Below are 19,480 nucleotides of genomic sequence, written 5' to 3'. Positions count from 1 at the left end.
CATGACACACCATCGAAGGAAGGAAACATAAAATGAAATAAAAACCACACTCGAACCGGCCCAAAAGATCGATTGGGGCAATCGATTGCATTGATGATTTATAGTGCTAAAATGCATAATATGCTCCAAATGAAAACTTTAACCTGCCGGTGTCCAGTTCGCCGAGTATTCGTGTCAATGACCAAAATGCAGCCGCACATTTGACTATGAGTCAAAGTGCAGCATTGTTTTTATGGAATATAAAAATTTGAATGTTCTCCAAGCTGGGCGAAACAAAGCAAAATGCATATTGTATCCGAGTTGAGGGTTGAGTCACCTCAAAGTTCTTGGTTCTCACTTGGGGTCTAGTATTTCGGTGCTGTAACTCATAACTTGGCGAATGGCGCAGATAATGCCTGTGGCTCTACCGTTGTAATTAGCTTGATTAGATGGGAATTTGCTCGGGTTGCTGAACAAAGAATTGTTTATTAAAGGGTTTAAGAATAACGATGTACGTGCATATTCATGTAACATATTTTCACTGATTTGTGGTTTTGTTTCGTATATCAACGTATAATACTCTCTATAGAATACTAGTAGGAGATATAATGTAAAAACCACCGTAGCCTCATATTTCTGCCATGCACTGTACTTGAGTTCAGGGTTATCCCTTCCAAAGTTCTCAATCAGGGGGTTTCACTTATTATCTTCACTTCGGTTCGGTTTCAGTCTGGCTTGGTAGGTTGCTGATTTTGATTCGGCGTCCGTCTCTTCGAGCTTCCCAATGACCCGAGGGCAACCGACAATGCATAATAATTTCAGCGGCTCCCTAAAGTCACACTCATCCTTGGGACTGTGACTGAGAAAAAGAGTGCAGAATAGCGTGGCAGACATAAATTATAAGCCGAGTTGGCACCCGCGGGCCATGCACGTTCTGCCGGAGTTTCTCACGATGGTCAGAAGGAGACTCGGCGATCTGGGTCCGCTTTTCCGTAATGCCTTGCAATTTACTGTACAGTGCCCGCTGCAATATGTGTGTGCCTGCCTGTCCATCTACCGATGACCTCTTTTCGCCTGTTCGCCGATTTTCCGGCTGGCTGCGCCGTTTTAGTTCAGGGTGGCATGTGCAGGCTGCTTGGTTGCTCTTGATCTTGGCCGGGCTAATTAAGTGCTGGCTTCACCAATCTGCATGGCCCGGGGGTGGCTCAACCGCTGCAACTGGCCCAGCAACACACAGCTGGCGAAGAAAGAAAGCCAACTGTAAATGAATTATTTAGACCTGGCCAAAATTAGCCAGCGATCAGTGTCATGATCTTGTACTGCCTCCGCGGCCAGCTGATGCCGATAAAAACATATACCCGGCTTAAAAAAGGAAACCACGAAATTGAAAACGCTGAATCCGAAACCGAACTGAACCGAACCGAAGCGCAAAGTCAAGTTGAAGGTTCAATGAAATGCAGAGACTTGCCACGACTTCCACAGAGCCCAGCACTCGCATATATTATGTGCCAGCCAAAGTCGTGATGATGTAGAGGAAGACTATGCTATCGGCTTACACTTAGAAAAAAACCGGATACCGGAGGGGCTAACATTTTCCCGAAAGCAAAGAGCAGTTTTACAATTATTGAATTTTATATAAAGCAAGGTGTAGGTGTGTTTTCTAACAAATTTCAGATATTTATAAATTAACAGTACCGAAAAATAATGAAACCATTCAAGATCCCATTTATGTGAAAAAACTTTTTCACATTATAACGTGTGATTGCTAGGCCCAATCTCTCATCTTTATTACCATATAAGTTATAAACTTGCCATGAGAGCCAGAACTAATTCCTAGTGATTTTAGATCAAAGTTACCAGGAAAATCATAGAATTTTTTCCTGTACACGAATATGCCAAAATATTTTGTTGCCTGCGCTTGAAACGAATTTAATGATGCTGCACCATCATCATCACGGTCGTCGCAATCGTCTGCCTGGTCGTGGTCGTCTGTCTGTGGCCATAAGATTGACTGTCTATCTCTCCGACTCCGACTGTGGTGTGTGACTCGGTGACTCCGACTCTGACTCTGCCATATGCCCCATGTCGGTCCACGTCTATCCGGCATCCAGTCCGACCCTCGGTCCATCTGTCCCTATGTTCGTGGCATGCATGTCGTTTTTTCTGGCTCTTTTGGCTTTTCTCGCTGGCAGCTCGCTCAGATCGCCTGCATACACATGCCAAAGCGTTGACTCTTTTATTTTTAGCTGGCACTGACTTTGGTACTTTGCAGCAGAGCTCCGCACAGTGGGATGCGTTTTCTTGGCTCTAGGTAATGTCAAATCAGATGTCTAACTTGCCTTATTCGCCAATTTATGTATCCAAACCTGAAGTACCGGCCTTTTAAAGTGACTAAAAAGGGTTAGTTCAGACAAAGAAAATTTGAGATTTCAACGGGAATTAGCCTTTGTTTTTAAATATAACCAATCCGATGCCGCCCCACCGTAATGTTGTGTTCTCCAGTCTGGTTTGGGCCACTTTCTGAACTTATTGCCTTGCGATCTGTGCTTTCAAGCTATAATAATATACATTTTTATATGCATTATTTCTGTCACGATCTGGTTGGCTTTATATCTCTATATGCTCGAGCTTCGGAGTGCAGCTAGAAAATCATAAAAGAGCCGGTGTTTGCGTCATTGAAGCCACCTCTGCCTCAATCTTACTTTGGGTTTGGTTCGGTGTGGAGTTCATTAGCGGCATAGGAAGCACTTAATTGAGGCAAGACACGTCAGTTGACATCCTCAATTAGTTGCAAGTAATTTACGTGTGTCCGCCAAATGGCTTGGGGAGCACTTGGGAAAAAGACAAATGAAATGCTGCTGACCACGGGTAAATCTCTCAAGCGACCGGCTGCATCTTCACCGCGGGCAGCATCTATGTTTTTTCCTTCGTATTTTTCTGGTTAGACTTGTGGCAACCCAGTGACCCACAAAGGCGGCGGCATTGCCCGCGGTTCGGTACCGTTAGGCGGCAACATTGTGGCAACATGGCCAGGAACAGAAACAGAAACCCCGACTGCGATGCAACTGCAATGCTGGCAAATAATTCAGACGCTGCGCTTGCATGCTGCACAAAATCTTGCAAAATGTAAATTTCTGCTTTGCCTTTCCCTCTTCACAGTCCGCAAACCGCCATCCATAATGCTAATGAAGAAGTTGTCAGGGATCTATCCGTCTATCTCTTGCCTAACGGTGTCTGGGTGCGTCTGCATAAAGATCTGCTCTGCAATGGACCCGGCTATTTGATATTGGATATTATGGATATCGCCAAATTGATTTCCCTGAGATCCGTGGCGGCAGTCGCTGCCTTTGACTTTGTCTTTGTCGGCAAAAGCGCTTCAGATGAACAGCGGGAAGCCGGTGATATAAATCCCGGAGTTGGCCATCAAATGGAGTCGAGTCGAGCTCTTTAAACCGAAACTAATGCGGACTGGGACCAGCGATGGCAAGTACCATTAAATACATTTGAATAAAGAAAACCTGGAGAGTTAAGGCTATAGCTTTCAGCTTTATTATAATGAATATAATGAATATAAAAATATATAATGTATCTAAAGACTATTACGTAAATCGTATGTACATTTTGCGTACAATATGTAAAAAGATACTGGGACTAGACGTTTCATTGTTCTCAGAGATCCTTTTTTAATTTTGATCTGAAGATTTAACGAAAGATTTTTCATGCAAAATCATGATACCTAAAAACTGTGTATTTAGAAGACATCAAAATATGGCTTATTTTTAAGGACTCCGAAACAGCTCATACTATGTTTTACCTAAATAAAATTCGCGATAAAAGAGAACAATTGACTTTGAACGGTTGTATATTTATTTATTTATTAACAGATTTCTTAAGTCAAGTCGGTTTTACTTAAAGCTAAAGAGGGAACCTTCTCCCATCACTGGCAAGGACTTGGTGTCTTCTTTCGGCTGATCGTTTCGAATTGATTGTATTGATCGCTTCCCTGGCCCACCCCCCTCACTCTATTACCCTTTCATCTTTTAGCCAGGCTCTCAGCATCGTCAGCCGCAGTGGCAACAAAGTTCAATCGCGATAAGATACAAAGTCAGCGGAATGAAACAACTTTCAATGGTATTTTTCTTTTGGTTTCGGTGTTTCTCCGCCGAATACCCTGCAGCAATAAAAGTAAGGCTGAAAAAGGGCATATCAACACTGATCGGGTGAATGTAACAGTTGCCAAGTTGAGTGACTGTGCGGCCATTAAATGATCTCGAATTGAGCTCGAGGAAAAATGCATTTGAAATGTCAACTTTGAACTGATCCCTAGTGGGTCGCTAATTGCGAAAAGGGGGAGCGAATTGATCATTTCAAATGTGCTCTATGCGAATATATAAACTTTACCCACATTCTACCTAGTGCTCCCAAAACAGATTAAAGACAAATTTCTCGAATGGCTGAGAAATCCTACGGGCAACACTTTTTAGATATTTCACTATGATCTCATCGGCGGGGCAATAGGATATTCTAACGTTTCGTAAGCCGATCAGTATTCAATGGCAAAAAATCACTTAATTATTTGGATCAATCTCTTCACTTTGAGTGCGGCAATACCAAAGCAATGATGTCATTGCATTTGATGGACGTTCCCGGCAGACCCAAGCGAATGGCTCGCAGTTGGCCAGAGTATCTTTAAGTCCAGATCTCGTTAAGTATGTTGTGCTATTTCAGTTTGGCCGGACCAGATCGCGACCACGAACGAGCCACGAACTAAGATTCAAGATTCCATTTCGAGTTGGTTCTGGCCAGCATTTGAGGCGAACTCCAACTTGACCACACACACAACACACCATGGCCAGATGACTAGGTGACTAGATGACCAGATGATGATGGCTGCCAGTGGATGAAGCAGCATAAAATTAACGATAGGCCCCGAAGTGCTGCTGTGCCATCCAGCCGAAGGCATTTATAGTCAACCGACAAATTCTAGAGCAATCAGTGCTGAAGCGTAGCCCAAAGACAAGTGAAACCTGATGCAGAATAGCACGAATTAATTACGGAATGGCCGCACCGAAAACCCCAGAAGATATTCGCCCATTGCTGAAGTCTCTCCGCTGAGAAATCAAATCGTAAGTGGCACAGCGTGTGCAACTGCGTTAAAGCTCTTTAGTTTCCTTTCTTTTTATTTCCATTTAATTTTATTTTCAGCAGCAATTGGGGCTCGCATCCAACTTATCAGAGCCGTGCGTGTGACCCGTTAATTATGGTTGAGTAAAGACGGTCAACGGATCTCCGTCGAAATCTGCGGTTTGATAGGCACTCGAGGAAAAGCCGCCTGACACTCAAAACGATCATAACTGGCCGAATGGACTTGCGGTATTCAGTACTCACCAGTATTCAGTAACCAGCACAAGCAGCTGACGGGTTCTCAAGCGATTAAGCGTGCAATGCGTAGTTAGCGTTCCGTTCTTGCCGAATTATTAAAATCCAGATGTTTGACTTTTCATCTGGAGAATTTGTGTTGAATTTAATTGAGTTTATACTTTTCAAGTGCTTTGGAGCTCTTGAAAGTCTCTTGATAATTCTATTTGAAAAACATTTAATAGCTTTGCATTGACTGCAGAAAATGTAAAAATTCCTACATTTGATTATTTGATCAAAACAGTATTCATTTTCAACGGTAGAAAACATAATTCAGTTTTATTTTAATACTTAAAATTGTTTTGAATTTGCTTTATAGATACGTACCATAAGGGTTTAAAAAAATTTCGATTGAATTTTCGAATCACATTAGAAACTTTAATCGATACATTTCTGTTCCTTGCCTCCGACTCTTAGAGCCAGGCTTTGGGTACTCAACTAAATAAACTATTAACTGATTAAAATCGAAAAGCAAGGAAAACAAAACTAGCAATCAAGCCGCAATTGCCACAGACTCTACTAAATTAGTGAACGCCTTCCCATTTAGAGAGTCTGGACCTTTCAATTTCATTTAAAATACGATGGACAAACACAGAGCCCAGCAATTAGGTCTAGACCCGAGGGGAGCCAAATAGGCTAGGGCGTCCAGCATCACAGACTGGAGCCACGGGTTCCATCAATCAGAGCCAAAAGTAATCCCATTGCGGTCGGGGCTATGTTTCAGGGATGAGCGCTTAACTCGTGACCGGATGAACTGCTACCGGTGTTTGTGAAGAAACTAATGACTGCGTTTCAAAATTGTTGAAATAAAATTTTCATTTTACGATAAATACTATACTATTACACAGAAATAAGTAGAAACGAAATTTTAAACTTACAAAAGGGCAAAAGTTCTATTTTTAACTTGATTGAAATGTAAAAAAAACTAGGTTTAGAAAAACATTTATCGAATAAATTATTTTTTTTAAATGTAAAATTTGTCGAGCAAAAAAATTTGAAAAAAATGTTTAAAATAATTTTATTTGATCAAGATAACTCCCGAAATTAAAAAAAATAATCAAAATAGGCTAATAATGGACCGTACTTTTAAAACTATTTTCTTTTTAGTATTGACATTTAAAGTTGGTTAGGCCGACGCCGTTTCCCATCTTCGGATGGCCTACAAAGGGCGTTTCTGGGAGGTTCCCTCTATTCCCGGAAACATATCCACTGGTGGGTAACTTCGGATCACGCTACCACCTTTAGTCTAGAGCCACTCACCTTGCCGTAGCTGTTCAGCGGTCCATTTATCCAGCGGCCTGCCTCCAAGCGTCCGCTGAAGAGGGCCCCGGTATTGGGATCGATGCGTTGCCATTCACGCACCTCCCTCTGGAAGGGGGACCGCGAGCCCCCCGAGCCACCCGAAGGCTGCAGATGATGGTTATGATGATGATGATGGCTCTGGCTGTGATTGCTTGTTGTGGCCACTTCCATGACGAGAAGATGGGGCCGGGGCTACTGTGGTGCGCTTTTAATTTGCACGCTCGATGCGCTCGAGCTGCCTTTTCCGCTTTTCTCGCTGCTCCTCTGGAACGGAGGCTGCACTTGGCCACTTCTTTGTGGTCGTCTTCTGCTCTTCGGTGCTCGCCTATTTCAAATTATTATTTATTGTTATTACGCTACCGTCTGCGTCCACGTTCACGTCCACGTCTTTGCGGCCGCTTCCCAGGCCTCGTTCGCGTTCCGTTTTGGCTAAATTAATGGCAACTTTAATTTATTATCATAATAATAATTTTCTAGCTATTCTAGGCCTGCTACTGTGTGCACGTGGCTGCCCCTCTGCCCGTCTACCCCTCCAGAGCCCCTAAAAAAGTGTAATTTCGTTGGCTTTTCCTTTTGCACGCTTTGCTGGTTATTTGCTTTGCGGCTTTCACGGTCTAATTTGAGACTTCTCTGTGTACCTTTCTGTGAGCTTGCTGAAATGACAAGAGCAGAGTGGATAGAAATTTCGTTAGTTAATTATGTTGCAAGGTGTGAGGAGATATAGGGAATATGTATAGTGTCTTTTTGCAGATGTATGGCGGAAGCAAAAGTGCTTTGAACTGCCGTCGCTCAGATTCCTAATTAAATTTGCGGACAACGGCCAGCGGATATGAGACGGGTCTACAGACTGACTTATACCCAGAGAGACTGATAGCCCCCAGCGGCAGAGGCTTGGATTCTTTGATTCTCCTCTCTCGCTGTCAGCGGATGTCACAGTCTATTTCCGCCTCAGAGACCCCTCAACAATTTGCGGACATGTGTGTCCACTTGTTTGTTTGTTTCATTTAATTTAATCTGTGGCTTCGTTATTATTTCAGGTAGTCGGGCGAAAAGTCCGCATCTCCAATGCGTGACTTTTTTCGGGGCTCGTCGTCATATGTCAGACACATCATTTGTAATTGTCAAAGTTATGCAAGAACTTCATTTGTTTTGGGGCACAGTGGTTGGTCTTCGATTTAAGGTTAAGGTGCCAAAGAGTTATTAGGCTAAATTAATGATTTTATGTTTTAATGGAGTTTTGGTGATGCAACGCTGGAATTAATGATTATACTTCTCTAGACATTATCTATTCATATACAAATTTTTTAGCTGAGTGACATTTAAAAGCCAGTTCTGCTTATGAATAAAATAGTTTATACAGTGGGAGTTTTTGAATTCATGAAGTTCGTTGCTTAAGTCTTTTGTTTAGGAAGTTATAAACGCCTAAAGATATTCCAATAACTTTATTTCATGATGTTTTTGAGAAAGTTCAAGTAGAAGTCAGCTAGGAATGCCTACTGCATCTATTTTGCCCTAAAATAGCGTATGTCGCCCCACTGTTCCGCCCATTAAGGCTGTCCAAATAAGTGCCGGTCGGCATTAACACTGAAATACTTGTGTCTTACAGCTCTGGCAAAATGAAGCGAAAATGAAACGAATTAAAACCCAAATTCAGCACAATCCAGCCCGAAGACCCGAGTCGAAAGCAGAGCAGCGGATGCAATTGGGTGGACACCCCGCCTCCCCCGCCAAAAACACCCACAAAGGAGAGAGAAAAGCAATTTTCGGAATACTTTATGCTGCTTCGACCGACCGCTAAATAGTAACTGTTACTAAGTTTTCCACAGCTCCACTTGGCTTTGGCTTCGCTTTTGGTTAGCCGAGCTGCTCAGGCATTAACTTCCTCATATGCCCAAAGAGCAGGCAGTGGAAACCCGTTTTCCCCGTTGAACTTGCACTCGTTTTGGTTTTGGTTTTGGTTTCGGTTTTGCGAGTGCGTCGCTGAATCTTTTAGCACTTTGGCTAGAAATAAAAGTTGCTCGAAATTGTGGTTTGCGATTTTATTTCTTCGGCACGCAGACTTACTCCACATTCACAAATTGGATTCGTATTTCGGACACGTTTTGCCGGTTTTCCTCGGTGACTTTGTGTGTATGCATCCCAGTGTGTGCGAGCTAGTTGATTGTGTTAATTAAAATTTAACTAGGCGTAATTTAGTGTAATTAAGCGATGGCATAAATTTAATGACATGGAACTGGGCGCTGCGGGCACTAGGGCGTAAGCATGGCCAATTTATTAATGCGATCCCATCGCCTGACTTATACATTTTGGCGACTAGCCAAAAGGTTTCGCTGATGGCGCATAAAAAACCAATTGGATGCCGTAAAGCTGCGGGAAATGTAAATAATGAGGTGATCAAGTTCGTTGCCTAGGTCTTTGGTTTGGACCTATTTCGAAAATTCTTAAAAAGTCAATCTAATGGTAAACTTTAGTCCAAATAAATAATGTTTTCAGCTTTGGCACAAAGGAGATTGCATTTTGATTACTTCTTAAATACACTTTTTACAACTTTTTATGTTATCTAGTAGTCGTGCTCTTGCCACAAGGAAAAATAACCACAGAAATACAATTTTCAACTTGAGTTGTTCACGTCCACTTGGCGACTTTAGACACAATACCAACAATGAAGTGACGATGAAGGTCAGTGTAATTATTACTATTATATTTTTACAGTTTGGCTGTCACCCGACCGCAGTAAGGAAATATCCACAACTGTGGCCGTTCACAACGGTTATGTTTGTTACAATACTCGCCCAAAACGAAAGTCATTTTGCTTGAGGTTTCTGCGGTTGATTTTGTATTGGGTTCCAGTATTTCAATATCAATTTGATGCGTAATTCGCCAGAAATTCGATTGAATTTGTTTTCGTCACGGCGTAAAGTGTCCCTATGTAGGTTAATCCCTCATTTTTGGTTTTGCATTACAATTTTTACTCACCCACTCGCCATTTATTTAAAAATAGTTCAAATGGAGTGGGCCGTCAAGGAAAACAATAGGTCTATGTTTATTAATAAATATTAAAACTGAACCCTAAAAGGTGACAGCTAAGGTGTGAGGGTGTTCAATTGGCATTGAACGTGAGTTACACTACATATATTTGCTTAAAATAATTTGAACGACATATTGGAATTTTAATTCACACTTTTTTGTGTATTTGCAACGCGTGCGCAGACCACGAATATCGTGCAACAATTGACCGATATGCAAATCGTTCTTGTTATTTCAGAGGCAGAATATCGGACAGACTGACGGACAGCTAAAAATTTGCATAATTGGCTCGCATTCGCGTGTTTTCGTGTGTTCTAATTTGAATTTGATTTGTGCGACACCGAAACAGAAGCAGCACACTCCACAAGACTTGGACAGCAAGTGTGAACAGGAAAGTTGGCACAACAATAAATTGTCAGTTCTGTTTTAACGAAGCCTTGTAAAACTGTAAAGACAGCTGATATAGGATATATCTATTGATGGTATACACATGACAAAGGTATTAATTTTAATCATAAAATGAATATTTCATAACATTTTATAGAATTTTAACAAAAACATAAATAGTTAAAGACTCGTTCTTTAATCTGAACTGGATATTCATCGTTTCAAGTTTTAATTCAATTTTTTCTTTGTTCTGATTTGTTCAAACATTAATATCTCCCATTCTTACCCTCTAATAATTATTTATTTCTCACTTATCTCTCTTTACCTTTCAACAGAGATCTATAACCTCATGATTTGTGAGACTCCATCTACTCTTGATGCTTGGCTTAATATTTCAACAAAAGCAATCTTTTTTTGCGTTGCTACAATTCAATTATGAGAGTATAAAAAACTTTTTGATTGCCGCCACAATTGAAAAGCAACGCCTCTATGTGTCTATTGATATATCTAACCATAAATATATTTATCTACATATGAAAGAAACCACAATTGAGACTAGCTTCCGTCTGTTAATACCTGGGCTGGGTTTTTAATACTTTATTTTTTATGACTGAATGAATGGTTTCCATGCGGCCTGGAAAGTAATTCACATTTAATATATTTTTTTCTGATTTGCAAATTTAAAGCTGAACTTGTATAGGGGCAGGCTTTCGTTTAGCAGTCGTTATTAGTCACACGCAAAATAATCTTTGTGTCTTTGTTTGACTTCCGTGTGAGGCATGCGGTGTTATAGACAAATGCGCAAATCGACTAATTATATAGGCGGCAGAATATTCTAATGATGACCGCCAATCAGCAGCACCCGCGCTTGATTTACCCGTAGAAGGTATGTATGCTTTCCCATTTTTATTTAATTAGGCAAATGAGCTGGTCTGCTGTAATCGAGTTGACAATTTAAAGACCAGAAACTTATGATTCGCAATATATTGTACAACTAGATGGTTCCTTCGAGCATTTCACTCGAATTACACAATTACATTAATGTAGCTTGGGCTCGCCAGAGTGCCAAAAGCGGAGACAGGTTCCAGCCTCTAAGCCATTCGCACTCTACCCACGAAACAGGTAATTGTGGACGATGTTTTTGTTGCCGTGTCTCAAGTGTACAGACATATCACAGATATAAGTATAATGATATATATACTTGTTCCGTCCAATGAAAATTGTAATTTTATGATTTCCTGCTGACGCCCACAAGCAGCCCGTGCGATCAATTTTCCGCTACCTGCACCCCAAACACAACACATAAGTCAGTGCGTATGCGTAATATGCATACGACGCGTATGCGTAATGCTCAATTTCGTATCCACCTTGTGTAACATCTCTTTGCCAACGGAAAAGTTGAAAGCTAATTTTGCGAAAGTCTTCGGCCGTCTTCAATATTTATGACTCTCTACAATTAAACATTTTTCGAATGTTAATCATCCTGATACCGTTAGCTTTAACACTTGCACTTGTCTTGGCTTGGGGAAAAATATTGGACTTATTAATTAGCAAGTTCGCAGAAAATCAATAGTGTTCATAAATAAAACGCTATGTTAGCTTTAACAATCACGTTGGCATTCGTTGAGGAACTAAGTAATGCAGATATTGTGACTGTCTTAGATTACTTTATTAAAGATTGATAAATTTCTTTTGACTTGGAATCTTTAAATGTCATCAACAAAATCAAAGATCTCAGGACTGACAGCCAGTTATTTATTTCCAAGACACTTTTGGAAACTAAAAGATGGACTTGTGTTCGAAATGCCGCATGGTGGTTTAATATTCCCTTTTGAAATACTAAACTTATTTATTCTTGACTCACGTTCAAATACCTGATGAGTCATTGAACAGTCCTTGCTTAAGACATTAGTCTTTGCATTTAAACAATAACACATCACAGTGCTGTCCTGGTGAACTAAAGCATAATTCGTCTCATAAATACCATTCAGCGGGACAACAAATTGAGTTGCATGCCGCGGCGCCTGCAATTGTCGGCCACATTTACAACTAACCGCCCTCGCAGCGGTTTGCCCCGAAAGTGAAACAGGCCAATAAATAAAGCCAACATCCAGGGTTTATCAGACTTCAACGATCAGGCTACAAAATGTATGTATGTAGCCTACTGCCGCCCTTCTTTTTCTCGCTCCCACATGCATTTCGGGCTTCAATGTGACAAAATAAATGAGCCGTTTGGCAATGCGAGCAGACAGACCGAAAAGAAAAAGCGAATCAAAATCAGGAACTGCATATTAAATGAAGCGTAACGAAGAAAAACGACAACGGGAAGGGGTTACCGCACAGGAGGATGAGGTATTCAGTGGAAAAAGGGTCGCTTCAGGGCCCAAAGTTAATTACAAGTGACGCCTACAATCCATCTGGGTGGCCCATAAGCTCCTCGACTTGCGGCTTACTCTTTGCCTGTTTCGCATAACTGAAATATGAGCCGTAAACATATATTTTTTCCATGAATTTTTCATGGTTTCCTTTTTGTCAGCCGCTGAAACATAATTTCATCATTGTTTAACACTTTTACTTTTTGGCAAGGCAGCCCGACAGTAAGAAATTATAATTTACATAATAATTTGGCGCTATTTGCTGATTGATTTGCGCTGCTTGTTGCTCATTTCTTGTCGCTAGCTAATCTCCAGCCTTGAACACCTCGAACAAGCTGTGTGCGCGCATTTGTCCCCAGTCTTTTGTTTGGCTTTAATTGGTTTCGATTTTGGCAAGAGAAGGTAGAGAAAAACATGCAAATGTTGCCAATAGATACCGAGAGAAAGAAAAAACAATGAAAGAGTGGCCAAATTTGCATATGGAGTTGGCGATAGCACGATAAATTGACATGGGTGGTGTGCGAATTTTGTTTGCAGATCAAGATAGATGGGGCTGTTATTTGCATAAATGGAGTTAAATATGGTGAAGACTCCAGCCGACGAACACCCACGATTATTAGAATCTTAATTGACAGCAAGAGATATGCTTTTAAATTAGATTTAAAATTGTTTTTATGACCAGCACATCAATACGATTTTTGGCAATTCCAAGAATGTAAGTTCAAAAATATTTTATTTAAGTTTTAAGGGTTCAAAATCGAATTTCATTATTTCGATCTTTACTTTCGATTTTCCAAGCTGTAAACTGAATTAGTTAAAGAGAGTTACATTTGAAAATTCCCCAGGACACTCCAACATCAAAGGAAACGAACTCGCAGACAAAACGGCCAAAGAAGCAACGAAAATGCCACTTATATATACGAAAAACGAAAATATAAATGACATAAACAAACTTCTAAAAAATCACCTAACGCAAGAAAAGGAAACCCTAATAAACAAATGCAACACATGGTACAAAAACATTAACACAAACAACACCCACATATCAACACTCGCTAACATAATTCAAGAAGAAATTACCAGAGTTGACCAAATCAAATTTATAAGACTCCGCCTTGGACATTCAATCATAACACACAAACACCTTCTCGATCCTAACACCTCTCGCAACTGCCCTCTCTGCCAATCAACTCCAGTTAACATGGAACACATCCTAGATTCATGCCCAGCAATAACCCAGGACAAGCAACTACTTTTTAAAAATCTCAAAGCCACCGACTACCTCATGCACCCAACAGCAGAAAATATAACAACTATTATAAATTTCCTAAAAAAAACCAACTTATACAAATTAATCTAAAACCAAAATTTAAAATATTCTTAAATTAAGTTCACTTACTAAAAATTACGTAGTCGAAGGCCCCGCAGCTAGTACTACAACCCCCTATGTTAGTTTTAGTTTTGTAAATTTGACTAACATCTTTAATAAATAAATAAATAAAACATTTGAAAATTGTTGTTTTTAAAACAAATTAATGGTAATCTGACTACAAGGGGTTTGGTTTGCTAAAAAAATAAGGAATTAAAATTATAATATTTAATAATAACAAAAGTGCTTAAAAGTCTGACACTCTTTTTGAGAACTTATGCTGGCTTTATTAGGCTTACCTAATTTACTGCCGCTAATGTAGAATTTCAGCTCAAAAACATTTCTTTAATCTCCTCATTTCCCTTATCCAAAAACATAACTTTCATTCTTCAATTCGTCGGCACTGATCGTGTCTTTCAATGTCATTACAGAAAATTATATGCCCGAGCATCTAAAGTACCCCTACACAGTGGAATACCGAAAAGCAAACGACTTTCACCCAACAGCTGGCAGCTGCTACCAGATACCATTGCTACTGCTGTGAAAAATCTCTGACATTTCTCCCGATTTCAGTTCACTTTATTTTGCACCATTTTATGACACATTCTTCTCGTCGCTTTTCTGTCTAATGCGGTTCACAGACAACTCGCACAATAGGTGCCATGGCTTTAACAGAAAGCAAAAGCGGAAAGTACTTTGGTAGTAGAATGGCATCAGTCTTGTGATCGTAATTATATTCACGGTAAGAGTAAAGTATGGTAAAGTGGTGTATCAGTCAACGTGATACTTATTTGAGACAGCCAGAAGAAAGTCAAATGATTTGTCAGGCGTGACAGAATACTATTTCAAGCGAAGTTGGCATTACTTGAGGGTTCTTTGGCCCCTCTGAGTTTTTAACAATGGAAGGGGAAAGTGTTCTACGAGTATTCCCCCTTTGTTTGCCTAATTTCATGCAACAGAAGCAGTTTATGGCCTATTAGATATGCAAATTGAACACGATTCGCAATCAGCCTTATCACATAAATTATTTAACAAGTCGCTGTCGCTTTTGTTGTTTTGTATGCCCAACTAAGCTTAGCTCAGCTTCGGCTTGTTTTGTTTGCTTTGTCATTGCCATATACAGATTAATATGGTTGTAGAATACCTATCTTATCGCCCAAACCTTTCCTGAACCATTCCTTGATGGCATGAGTACGTCATTGAACTTGACTTTGAAGGCGTTCCACTTTATAATACCATGTTTAGCTTCGGATCTTCACCAGAGCTAGCATACTGGCACTCGGTGTCAGTTGGAAACGCATTCGAAGTCACATCTGTTGGCCAGAGAAAACCAGTTTCCTAAGCGTCTGCTGGCCCGCCCGATGGTCACTCACTTGGTCGCTCGGTTGAAAATTAAAGTTAATTTCTTGCCTTTTTACTTTGCTGATCATCTGGCAATGTGGGGGCGTCATCAGACAGAAAGAACTGGGGGCAAAGTTGCCTGCCGTCTCATGGCTGCTCGCATCAATATGCTAATTAAAACTGGAAACTGGAAATCATCCACCGACAGAGACAAATAAAATGTGATTTTTTAGCCTTTTCGTTTTGTCATGAAATTTCCCCCTTTGGCCCATCGGTGCGTTCCCATTGAGTCACAGTTATATCGTTCTTTATTTTTGGTTAACAACTTTTATGCGCCCATTTCGACAAGTTCGTCGCTTAAGTCTTTTGTTTTTTCACTTACTCATTCCAGAACTGGGAGGAAAAATCCCTGTTAATAAAACGGAATGACTTGTTAAAACAAAAATTTTGAATTGCCGTTAGCATTTTTGGTGAAATTACACAACTTAACGGTCAATTTCGTATTTTTTTGCGTAATTTGCGTTTTGTTTGTCCGGACAAAACGAAATAACGAGCGCAAAGGGCAACTTTGCGGCGTTTGTTGCACTTAATGAAAGAGAAAAACCGAAATGAAAACAGACGGGGCTAAATAAAAGACAAAACGGTCGAGCAATCCGTCAGACTGACAGGCTTTTGACAGCTGAAATGCTTTTGACGGAATTTCGCTTCGCTCTTTGTTCGTTCTTTGTCTCGGTCGAAAAAAATTTCAATTTTCATTATTTATTTATTTTGCTTTTCGGTCTCAATGTTTCACAGTTGCACGCGGAAATAATTCAGATAATCGATGACAGCTTCATTTTTACGTTGCTTGAATGGCCAGTAGTGGTTTTGAAGAAATACTTTGTTTACAGGATAAGCTGCTTCAAAGAAACCGTTCTTAGCTCCGATGGCGTTCTTAAAATGATTTATAATTATATATTTCTGTAAGGTCCTTATTTTCACATAATTAATGCATCAAGTCAAACTGTTATAACAAACTTTAAATATATGCATTTCAATTTTCAAATTGCTTATATAATTTTTAATAACATTTCTGTGTAACGCTGATCTTATCTGACCATTAAGATGGTTTAATTTCTAGCTCCGATTAGGTTGTTTCTTCATTGGCTTGTCTAATTTCCATATTGATTGTCCGTCACACGGCTGGGGACTTTATCTTCTTTCTTTTTTTTGGAGAATTCGCCGTTAAGTCATGAAACGTTGACCCGTAGAACTTGTTTGCTTAGGCTTTGCCATCAGTTGGCTAGATCTCCAATTGAGTATGGTTAGGTTGGGCTGAACCGAGACGCAAATGGGACTCTGATGGATGTCAGTCAATAAACGAGAGCTAAAGATCAGATTTCTGAGTGTTCTATCGTAATCCCGTTGCGTGGGCGATGACAAATTTTTTCGGGGCACACGTGCCTGTGCGAAAAGATCAAACGAAAAGTTTCTGTTGAATATGTCGCCATATTGCGTCATTTGAATTATTCCGCATGGGTCGCCACACGCTCGCCATAAAACTGCAGTTTATGGGTTTGTGAATGGGGGTCCACAGTGGTTGCGATGGAGGAAACCATAGCAAGGAACTGGTAGTTAGCGTGGCCAAAAACTAGACTGACATTAACACTGCACGTCTTTGCTCTGAAGATCCGAATCGCCTTTGGCGGATGGACCGAAAAACTGCATGGATGTGGTAGAATCTCTTTTTTATAGAAATTCTAGTTCTTCGACCTTTTGAGCCCAGTACAATACGAGCTCGCAACAATGCAATGCACATACCAAATAGATTGTGATTCAGCCGTTTGATTAGCACTGACACTTTTCCCATAAATAACCAGGTAAAACATGTGCCCCCAAAGGCAGCCAAAGAACAGCCGAGTCGAATGCGCCCCTGACACGCAAAAGTACTTAACAATGACCAAAGTACTTAAAAGGCTAAAAATGGTCAATACTACAAGTACGTGGTACGTTCAGCGACAAACTTGAAATGGCAGAAAACAGACAGCAGCTGGACTGGCTGGCTAACAAGCTCTGATGCCTTTTGGCCAAAAGACAAAAGGATGCGAAGCCCCTTAGAACTGGCTGTGCAGAATGGAAATAGCAGCATCAGCAGCAGGAAATAAGCTGCAGCTCCTTTTAAAGCTAACCAAGGCCTTAAACAAACAGCCATTGGGACCGGGCCCTCCTGCTCCTCCCCCAGAATCACCGGAGAACCCGAGGAAGAGGTCTTGGCCAAAGCCTCCTAAGTGCTGCAGCTTGTTAGGGCCCAAACTCCCCGGTTTTCGCCATCTCTGTCTCGCTGTGTGAGAAATCATTTCAAGGTGTCTTTTGATTGCCGTGCTTAGTCAGTTAATGAAGGAGTATATTGATTGGAGACATGCCTAACAAATGTTGATGAGTACCCAAACCTAATATTATTTATATTTAATACCTAGTATCTAATTTATAAATACAATTTTAGTAAATATTGATGTCCAGTCACTGGGTCGAATTGACTTACTTATTTATTTAAGCATTTGATTCTTGTTTTTCCAAGATAATCTAAATTGGTTTTGCTAACTATTTGATGCCAAGTTGCTTGGTCCCTATACGCCCCTTGGTAAATATTCCTAGGGCATCAATTTGCCCTAACCCCATAATATTTTCCTGTTGCTATTGCCTGTGCGGCTGCTGCGTTGCTAGTTCCTTTTGTGGCTGTCTTTAAAAATAGTTTATCGCCCGATCGCGCATTTATTTCGTTTGTCTCTGTCGAAGTGTTGCCCCCACCCCCTCCACTGCCCCTTGGGCCCCGGTAGACTCCAAAGTTAACGCTGTCAGATAGCAAAAAGGGAAATCAATGCAGCAGCTTGTTTGGACTGGGCTCTAAGGGCTCCTTCTACCTCTTACCGCTTTTTCCCCCAGATGTCTGTCGTTGTGTGAGTTACATGATAAATGCAACAGCTGTGCCACCAACAACAGCTACAAAGTGTCCAAGAAACAGGAAATGAAATCTGGGCCCTCCACTCGGGATCTTTTGTACTGGGCTTTATGGCCCCAAAGAGGAAAAACAAACTGCAAGCAAAAAAATATTCTAAATTGCTGATTAACACGCCGCCATTTGCGGGCTCGATCGAATGCGAAGTATAGCTTTCAAACTAAACATAATGAGGTGGCTTTTGCAATGGCCATAAACTCAAATGCAAATACAGCCAGAGGATGACTTGGCCTTTTGCTTAATAATGTTGGCCAGCAATCAGTGGGGGAAATTGCAAAATTGGGGAAGATTTCCTTTGCACTCGAATAACAAATCGGTGTTGCAAGCACAAAGCGAACATTCGAAAATTATTTCTAGAAAATAATATTTCTGAAATTCTCTGAAGATAAGACTGTATAATATAGAAAAATATAAACCTTATTTGCCCATAATTATACAAATATAAGTTTTTTTTTTGGGAAAGCAACAAAACAAACAAAGATCTTAAGTAATCTTGTAAAACATTTATCCTAAAAACTATTTGTGTGAAATCTGATACCGAAATCTGCACACCTGAATAGTAATGGTTGTACTTTTCCCATCCCAAATACGTAGTCTTTTATTGAAACTTTCGCCACACTCGATTTATCACCTACGACGACACTCAATCACACCGCATCACGGTTAAAGTCATATTTAGAGCGCTAGCATAAAAGATTTCAATCCATCCACAGACCTAATGACTTTCAAAATGTTCACTCTGTGCAGCCGGTTATTTTCAGATGCTTCCATTTCTTTCAACAATTAAATCATAAAGCGCAAAAATTAATTATAACTAATGGCGAAACGAAAACTTTTCATTTCAAAAGCACAGAAAAAAGCACATGGACCAAAATGAGAGCAATAATCAATAATCGATACAAAAGTAAGTTGTTAAGGAAAAGTGAACAGCGGAATGGAAAAGTGAAAGCCGCCAAAACGCAGAATGAAGTTGAAAAAGTTTAAGGAAATTATGTTTGACTGTCTGTGAGTGTCGGGCTCAACCGCCAGACATAGGAAAATTATATCTTAGTTCCGCATTTGGTATTGAGTAACCAAAAACACTGCACCCTGACAGATAACTGAACTTGCTGGGCTGTTGGACTCATTAAAACCTGACTAAGCAAGTCGTCAATAATGTATAGAGATAGAGAGAAGTATTGAGTATTCCCCCGCTGTAAAAAGTCAATTAATTTTCAGGGTCAGGGCCCAGAAAAAAAGCCAAAAACTGAACTGAAATTGCTTATTTCCGAGCCCAGTTATCACACC

At 40.4% G+C, this 19,480-nt stretch overlaps 1 protein-coding gene across 12 annotated transcripts in view; it reads right to left on the bottom strand.

The window, feature by feature from the left end:
* LOC119548759 (pneumococcal serine-rich repeat protein) overlaps positions 1 to 19,480 on the bottom strand; it is a 39,478-nt gene that overhangs the window by 12,726 nt on the left and 7,272 nt on the right. For 11 of the 12 annotated variants that reach the window (XM_037856290.1, XM_037856292.1, XM_037856298.1 and 8 more), the window contains exon 2: positions 6,658 to 7,128. In XM_037856290.1, coding sequence (XP_037712218.1) covers positions 6,658 to 6,870 — 213 coding nt within the window. In that variant the 5' untranslated portion in view covers positions 6,871 to 7,128. The remainder of the gene's footprint in view (positions 1 to 6,657; positions 7,129 to 19,480) is intronic. The other variant, XM_037856291.1, reaches the window with a different exon arrangement.

This window comes from Drosophila subpulchrella, chromosome 2L (assembly GCF_014743375.2).
Source record: "Drosophila subpulchrella strain 33 F10 #4 breed RU33 chromosome 2L, RU_Dsub_v1.1 Primary Assembly, whole genome shotgun sequence".
NCBI classification, from domain to species: Eukaryota; Metazoa; Arthropoda; class Insecta; order Diptera; family Drosophilidae; genus Drosophila; species Drosophila subpulchrella.
The sequence above is the reverse complement of the archived record's forward strand: the minus strand, read 5'-3'. Positions and strand labels throughout refer to the sequence as shown.